This window comes from Megascapheus bottae, chromosome 13 (genome assembly GCF_031878675.1).
Source record: "Megascapheus bottae isolate mThoBot1 chromosome 13, mThoBot2.hap1, whole genome shotgun sequence".
Classification (NCBI taxonomy): Eukaryota; Metazoa; Chordata; class Mammalia; order Rodentia; family Geomyidae; genus Megascapheus; species Megascapheus bottae.
In genome coordinates this window covers 32,335,047-32,343,807 of record NC_143521.1, presented here as the reverse complement: position 1 = coordinate 32,343,807, position 8,761 = coordinate 32,335,047, and the positions used below count along the sequence as shown (strand labels likewise).

The 8,761-nt window shown below is 41.2% G+C and overlaps 1 protein-coding gene across 1 annotated transcript in view; it reads left to right on the top strand.

Annotated features, from left to right (window-relative positions):
- The first annotated feature begins 1,919 nt into the window (after window positions 1-1,919).
- Window positions 1,920-8,761, top strand: part of Dcun1d4 (defective in cullin neddylation 1 domain containing 4) — a 72,923-nt gene continuing 66,081 nt past the window's right edge. The window contains exons 1-2 of the mRNA XM_090343617.1: window positions 1,920-2,006; window positions 2,128-2,188. Of these exons, the coding sequence (XP_090199743.1) occupies window positions 2,001-2,006; window positions 2,128-2,188 (67 nt within the window). The 5' untranslated portion in view covers window positions 1,920-2,000. The remainder of the gene's footprint in view (window positions 2,007-2,127; window positions 2,189-8,761) is intronic.

Sequence of the window (8,761 nt, the reverse complement as noted above, 5' to 3'; positions counted from 1 at the left end):
TATTCTGCATTCATTCTAATTTTTATTCCATTTGTAATTCTAATATTAGGTTTCTTTATAACATTAACCCTTAACTTTTCCTAAACCTAAACCTAGTCCAGGACAAAACCCTAATTCTAACCCTAATCTGTATTATACTCCAATACTAATAGTAAGAAAAATACACACTAACTTTAATTCCACTGGTCCATCCCCAAACAAATTGCTGTTTTGCTGTTTCCTGACCTTAACCTTACCTTAAGACAAACCCTAAACCTACAGCTGACTCTTTTGAACCTTGAATCCTAGTAGTGAGAAAAAAATAGCTTATGTGGATTGTAACTTTTACTGGACTCAGTTCAGTTTGACCGGAAAGCTAACCCATTTTTGAACTGTAACTCTAATTGCAACCCTAAACAGAACTCTAATCCTAACCATAATGATCATGAATCATAATTGCACAAAAATACTCTATTTTCTTTCACTTATATTTATTGTATTTACAATTCTTGTTATATAATATAGTTTTACCCTAAATTTTACCTTTTCCTAACTCAACCCTAACCCAAACTGGAAAAGTTACCTTTATCTTAACCCTTATGATAAGCCAGTTCTAAAATCAAGATAAACATGTGACTTTCATCCATCCTAACTCCTTGACTCATACTTCTTAAAATAAGTTACAGTTATACCCTAAATGTTTCCTTTTTCCTAACTCAAGTGGAATACTAATGGTAACCCCAGCCCTAATTATAACTGCTTCCTAAAATTAATTAATTAATTAATTAATTAATGCTCTATTCTCTTAAAGTTTTTTGGTTTTTTTACTCCCCTTGTAACTCAAAAATTTACTTTCATTTTCACCCTAAACTTTACCCTTTCCCTTATTCAAAACCTAATCCCATCATTCCCTAGGGGAAGGTGGGAGACAAAGCAGGCCTCAGTAAGGTCTCATCAGAGACCAGAAAGACATCAAGGCAAGGCCACTGCTTGGGCTGTTCTATGTGTCTGGACATTTAGTTTATCTGCTGCTCATTACTTGTGTGAGTTCAGTCATCCCCTCAGAGTCTCCTCTCTCACCACCTTGACTATTATAGACTTCAGGGTCAATAAAGACAAGTGACCAATTTATGAGAATAGTTGCAATGGGTGAAGACCAGAGCATCCCTTCCTCTGAGAAAATGTATCTTCACAACATGGCTTAGTAAACACAGTCTAAACTCCCTTTTACCTTGTGTTTCTTTGTGTAGTACATAAACTATATAACTAAACACAGAAGCTAAACCAGAGCCTTTAAAATGTGCTCTTGGAAAAGCCACATACCATTTCTTCGCATTACGTTGCTTATATGATGCAAGGGACATTTCCTTGCAAGTGCATAGCCTGAGGCAGACAGTAACAGGCTGTATTGGCTCAATATGGTTTGCCAAATGCTGAATGGCAGTGTGTGGCACATCAAAGGCCTTTGATAAATAATGGTTGTTTCAAGATTGAATAAATAAGCAAATAAGTGTTCCTGTTATCTGCTTCTCCAGGACTGGCCTTAAGGTTGGACCCATGGTTTCTGACACCTATGAGCCCACAGGCAAGAAAGCCTCTTTCCCTTAATTCTAAGTTTGGGGGAAGGTGCCAATGGGCTCAAATAGGTTTATGGGGGGCTTCCAGAGGGAATGGAGGACAGAGAAGGGGATCCCAATTGGGATCCTTACAATTTTGTGTGGTAAAAAATAGGATGAGCAATTCTATCCAAGAGAAGAGTCAGTCCTTTCCAGCAAAAGATGAAAAGTGACACAGAAACAGCTCCTGATAGCGCCCCCCCACCCTGCAACACCTATGGATCTTTGTTTCCTCATCTATGAAGTGAGAGAATGTGCTGATCTCACTTCTGAGGTTTCTGAGCCCCAATATTCCGTTCCCTTTTGTCCTGGGGTTCTGGTTCTGCTGTCACATTCTGTTCCAGTGCAGAAGGCGACGCGTGGAGAAAGACATGACTGTGGACAGTCTCAGTCAAGAAAGAGTTGATGGAGGTGAGCTGGAGGGGGCAGGGATGGATTCTGGGGTGGTTTCATGCCATTGTTCTCCTTCTCTTTCTCTCTTTCCAATCTTTTGTAAGGAGAAATAACTCATCTTTATTTTCCTCTGATTTAGCTTATCCAAGAACAGCAAGGCAGTCATCCACAAGTCTCTGAGGGCATGAGGCATTGGACAGGTAGGTCTCGATAAAACAGGTCCTGCTTACTGTGGGGTCTGTCTGACATTAAAAGCAAGGGAGGGAAATGGAGACAGGAAGACACTGAGGTCTTATAATCTTCTTTAGGGGCATTTCCTCAATGACCTCAGGATTTTATCTCCAGGTTTTACCTCAGAAAGTTTCGACTACCTTTCAGTAACAACCCTTGGATACCAAACCTTTAACACATGGGCTAGGGGTGGGGTGGGGGCCTTCATTCCAGATCTAAATAACAGAGAGGCTCAGGAAAGCAGGTAAGGAACTGTTTTTGTTTTAAGATGTTAAAAAAAAAAAAGCATGAGACTCTTCCCCAAGCACTCTTCCTCAAATCGTTCTCAAGATCATGGAAATACAAGACTTTTGGCCACCTGCTGATTCCCCCTTCCACCTCTGCAGGCTATTCCTCTGTGGTCTTCTTTAAGAATGTAGTTCGTTTATTTCCATTTTCTGCAGCCTATGAACAGAGTTAGGACCAAACAGTACAGTTTGCCTTCTCTCACTGAGAACAGGCCCACATGGGAGCAGTCTTTTGGGGACAGTCAGGGATAGACCCAACCTGTGAAGCCAGGACACCAGGAACCCACAGCAGGGGCCCTGAGTGACTGGAGCAAGGAGCTGGGACAGGGGGAAGGAAGGCTTTTGAAGGGCATGTGGAAGATGTGAGCAAGGAGGGCAGTTCTGAGATGGGTCAGGGGCTTCTTGTAAACCCACCTTGCCTGTGACCACACTGCTCAGCATGTGAGCCTGCTATGGATCCTCTAGTGTGTTAATGAGGAAGAGTGATTAAAGGCCCAAGCTCTGTAACTGGACAAACTGTGATTCATGTTGACTGTGGTGATGGACAGAGAAAATAGATTTTTCCCTGGCCCCAAGGACTGTGCAAAGCGGCACTGCCTACTAGGCTAGAAAAATAGGCACAATTCCATATGAAAGGACTTGAAATTTATGTTGGGGAAGAGGCCTGGGGAGGCAGGCAAGCCTCTGTTAAATGCCATACAAGAAGCAATGTGACACAATGATTACAAACACAAATTTTAGGCAAGCCTTAGTGCTAGGAAAACTTGCTGTGTGACTTAAGGCAAATTATGCATTTGTGCTTAAGTCTCCACACCTGGGAAATTACTTTTAATTTTTGTGCTGAACCTGGGACTTAGGTGCTGTTCCTTAGCTTTTAGACTTCAAGGTTGGCACTCTACCAATTGAGCCACAACTCAGGCTTTTTGGTAGTTTATTGGAGATAAGAGTCTCACAGACTTTCCTGCCTGGACTGGCTTCAAACCAGGATCCTCAGATCTCAGCCTTCTAAGTCGTTAGGGTAATAGGCACGACCCATTGGTGCTAGGCTGTAAATGAGTTTTGCAGAAGCATCTATTTGGGAAGATTAGAAGGGCTGAATGATTTAGCTTGTGTTTTCAGCTGGTACAGACTGAGTGGAACTTCCATGCGTGTCAATGTTTCTAGTCCCCAGAAGCTGTGGGCTTGAAATGTTGCTAAAGTCATGAAGATTTTGAACAGACTGAAGTAAGTTGGTCGTGATAGGTTTTTAAAGCAAACAACAATAGCAAACAAACAAGATTTTGAGTTGGAGGAATAAAGAGTAAAGCACAAACAGTTTTGTGCTCAAGGCTACGCTTTCAGTATAACTTACCGGCCTGGGGTAGAGGCAGCACAATGGGATAGGCTTAAGGCATGAGGGAACTGCCTTTTTTGGAGTTCAGGTGCTCTGAGCAAGAGGGGACAGAACCATTAGATGAAAGAGAAGGCAGAGGAAGATTGTGGTGAGGGAACATACAGCCAGTGGGCAGAAAAGCAGGTTTGATGAGAGGACCCACTTTGGAACTCAAACATCTGGAGAGAGATGAAATTGTTCTTAGCATCTCTGCCAAGATGCTTCATGTCTCATACCTTTACAGTGCTCTGCAGATTCAAGTTGGCCTTCCCTACTCTATCTCTGCCCAGAGATAGAAACCAGCTCTCCTGCCAAATTCTCAGATATCAGCCAACATAGAAACGAGTCTCACGCCTACAAAATTGATAGCCAAGATTTTAAATGGAAATGCTTGTACTCGAATGTCCCGTCTAGGAATTCTTAATGGATGAGAAGTAAGATGAGCAGGAGCCGCTCACCCATTCACCCTTCATTAAGAATAACTGAACTATCAGCTTCCATGATTCTTTTTTTGTTATTGTTACTGTTGTTTTGTGCCATACTAGGGCTTGAACTAACTGCCTGGGAACTATCCATTAGCTTTTTCACTCAAGGCTGGCTCTCTACCACTTGAGCTACAGCTCTTTGGTGGTTAAGTGGAGATAAAGGGATTCATGGGCTTTCTTGTTGGGTATAGCTTTGAGCTGTGAACCTTAGATCTCGGTCTCCTGACTAGTATTGCAGGCATGAGCTACTAGTGTGCCTGGTTTTGTTTTCTTTTCCTTCCTTCCCTTCCCTCCCTCCCTTCTCTCTCTCTCTTTCTTTTGACACAGTCAACCTGGGCTTGAAAGAAGACTTTTTTTTTCAGTTAGATTAAGCTACTCTGTGTGTGTGTGTGTGTGTGTGTGTGTGTGTGTGTGTGTGTGTGTGTGTGTGTGATGTGTGCGTGCGTGCCATGTGCATGTGCAGGCAACTATATGTATGTGCTTCTAGATTCTTTTTCAGGGTTGGACCTGTCCATTTTCCTTAGCTGCTGGGCTTTGTGGCTTTCTTTACCAACATGGCTTTGGAGAACAAAGTTCTTGCTTCCATAGTCCCTTATCACTGGCAAGGAAGTGAGCATGTAATTTTCAGAGCTCCTGTCCTCCCCTTGTTCCACGATTCACTCTCCCAGAATGCTCCACTCCATGATAATGAGATGCTCAGCTGGGCTGCTGTGCAGCTACCATCATCTGGAGATGGATGGGGTCTCCGGTACTGCCCTGGGAGGGATGTTAAAAAGACATTGTATTCATGAAAGGGGGTTACAGAAGGCAGGAGACATGAAGAGCCTGACAATACACAGAAGCCATTGTCTAAGTAAAATGGTTATTCTGTCTGCCCATCTCCTGCTAGCTGAAGTAATGGAAGCAATGCTATATTTCTGGAAGTCACCATAAAGGGTGACTTGTTTAGATTCAATTGGAAAATTCTACCTTTTGAGATTGAATTAAATGCAGCATCATTAGGACTTGATTAGCTCAATGTGGAATAAGGTGGAAAAACCCAATATAGAACATGTGGTAATGAATGAATACATTTTTATTCAAATGCTGTTAATTCCCTAGGCAGGTGTGATTTCCATAAAGTAAAAGGCCCTGGGTAAAAAGAAAAAGAGCCAATTTAGGCATCTTATATCTGTGCTGGAGAAAAAGACTAACCCCCCCCCCCAAAATACTTATTACTGCTTCCTTTGCAGTTGTGTGTTGAGAAGTCATGGAAATTAGAAATAGTTTTTAAAATAAATGAAATTTCCCTTATAGCTACTTGAGGCAAAAAGTTCATTGCTAAATGAAATTGAAATATTGATGTGACGTCTAATTAAAAAATTTTTAGTTTTTTTTTTTTAATTTTAAAGAGGGAGCCCTAAGATGGCTGCTTCATAGGGAAGAAGCAGTTATCTAGAACATTAAAAAACAGACTCAGGGCGGGGGGTTTGGCCTAGTGGTAGAGTGCTTGTCTGGCATGGACAAAAACCAGGGTTTGATTCCTCATACATAGAAAAAGCCAGTGAAGTGGTGCCGTGGCTCAAGTGGTAGTGATCTAACCTAGAGAAAGTCTGAGGACAGTGCTCAGGCCCCAATTCCAAGCCCAGGACCAGAAAACAAACAAACCAACCAAAAAACAAAACAAAAAACCCCCAGGAAAACAGACTCATTTTTACTTGAGCCTGTTCCTAAACAGGAACATTAGCCAACTGTCCCTATGTTAGCCTCACAAGGAGATAGGGAATGATGTCCAATAACTGAGTTGAAACAGTCTTCTGAGAGTTCTTCTCTTACTCTTAGGACTGTACATATTTTATCTTTTGGACCCTTGCTTACCTTTGAAGCATTACTTTGAAGGAACTGAATGAAGCCCAGACAAGTTGAGAACGGGGTCTTACTGTGAAGCCCAAGCTGGCTTCCATCTTCCTGCCTCAGCCACCTGAGTGCTAGAATGGCCACAGGAACTCTTCTATATCTATCTAAACTCCCAGTATCAACCAATTCTCATTAAGGGAGTGTTCAAAGTGTTGTCAAGTTAATACTACATGCACTTGTTTTCTACGCAAAATCTCACATCTAGCTTCAAGCTACACTAGTTTCACATGTTCTGAGGAAGGATGTTTTTGCATCATCAAGCACAGTGACTGTAGAACGCAGGATTAGTTTAGAAGAAAAGAAGGATGTGGGGTGACAAGCAGGCTGTGATAATGGGGAATGCGATGGGGAGCACAATGTGTGCAACAGTACATTTAAAATCTGCATGATTTGTTTAACAAGACATTACTGTGGTCCAGGAAATCTAATCCCTTCACTCAACGCTTTCATGTACCATTTACAACGTGTGGAAGAGCTGATCATCTTCACTATTCTGAAAAAAAGAGAGAAAAAAGGCTAAAATATTCCCTAGGATAAAAGCTCAGTCTAGAGTCAATTCCAAATGTTAATGTTTGTTTGTGACTTGGAAGAATGTATTTTGGCACCAGGAGAGGCTGCTATAAAAAAAAATGAGTCTCAGCTAGGCACCAGTGGCTCTCACCTGTAATCCTAGTTACTCAAGATTTTGAGATTTGAGGATCATGACTGGAAGGCAGCCCAGAGACTCTTATCTCCATGAGACTCTTATCTCTAAAAACCACCCAAAAGCTGGAAATGGAGCTATGACTCAAGTGGTAGAGCACTGGCCTTGAGCTAAAAAGCTCAGGGACAGTTCCCAAGTCCTGAATTCAAGTCCCAGGATCAGCACACATACACACACACACACACACACACACACACACACACACACACACACACACACGCACACACGGAGTCACACAGTCTCAAAGGAGTTACAGGAGTTACATGAATATGCATGGTAGGTCCCCCACTCCAGTAATTTATCAATTCTGTAATACCTGTACTAGAAAGATCAGAAAGCAGTCATGAGCTTGTGTTTAAATTTCAGTTTTCTGACTAAGAGATGGCAGGAAAAAAGAAAGCATGCCATGTTGTTAGTTAGGACCAGCATGGGAGAAGATGTCCTGGCTGGATAAGGACATTGACCCCATTGACCCTGGAATTGTGACCTGTCTATATGCAGATTCTAAAATGTGTAATCAATATTTTTATTATTCCCATAGCATCTAGGAAGTGGCTGTTTGCTTTTCTATGTATATGTATAAAAAGTAACGTATATTCTAGTGACATTCTTTGTCATGAAAAACTAGACAGATGAAGCATTTTTTTCAAACAACACAGTCCTCATTGGTTAAAAGGTTAATTCCAGTAAGACTGAGGGAGTTGCTCCTTTTCAGAGGAAATATCAAAGTAGAGAGTATGTCATATTTAGCACAGCCTCACTGTGTACCCTGGATAAATAATCTCATTATAACTATACTACAAAGTAGAGAGTTGCAGTTGAAATAAGATCAAAAGCATAGATAAAGAAGGACCTGTAATCAGGAATCTTTCTGATAATATCCTTTCCATAATAGAGTCATCTACAAAGGTACCTGAGAGTTTAGAAGTTGAAATCTGGTTGAAGAGTTTAGAAGTTGAAGCCAATTAGAAGCCTGGTTTTAAAATCACATTCATGTCCATATTACCATATCCTTAGAAGCAAATATCTGAGTTGTGTGGGGGTATATAGTAACCTGACTATAAGGAGAGGCAACCAACCATTCTGATCTTTTTCTTGTTTGAATTTTCTATATAAAATTCTAATGGTGCTAAAAACTATCCCAAAATGTATCTGATTAAAATTCATAGGTAGGTGCTAGTGGCTCATATCTGTAATCCTAGTGAGAATCTGATACCTGAGGATCATGGTTTGAAGCCAGCAGGAAACTAGGTGAAACTCATCTCCACTAAACTCCCAAAAAAGCCAGGAGTAGAGCTGTGGCTCAAGTGGTGGAACCATTAGCCTTGAGCAAAAGAAACTCAGGGACAGTGCCCTGACCCTGAGTTCAAGCCCTAGGACATGCATGTATACCCATGTGCTCATGGTACACATTCACACACACACACACACACACACACACACACACACACACACGAAATTAACAGAAAATTTTCAGTGAAATCATGTAACACTTACGGTAAGGTAACATGCTTTAATATTACCTTAAAGACACTAAACAAGTGAAATGAAATGGTGTAGCACTATCTCCAAATATCTCTACCATCTCAATTATTAATTCCTCATTCTGGGATTTGGATAGATTAAGGTATTGTAGATCGGAAAATTTCCTTGTGGAAGTTTATAAAAAAGCCACATTCAAATATGAAGCAAGGTTAGTTAATTTTCAAATAAGAAAGGGAGTATGTTAGCTATGTTTGGAACTTGAGCTTGTAATATTTGACCATGTGTCCTGGGGACAAGACTGAGGAGTTGAGACC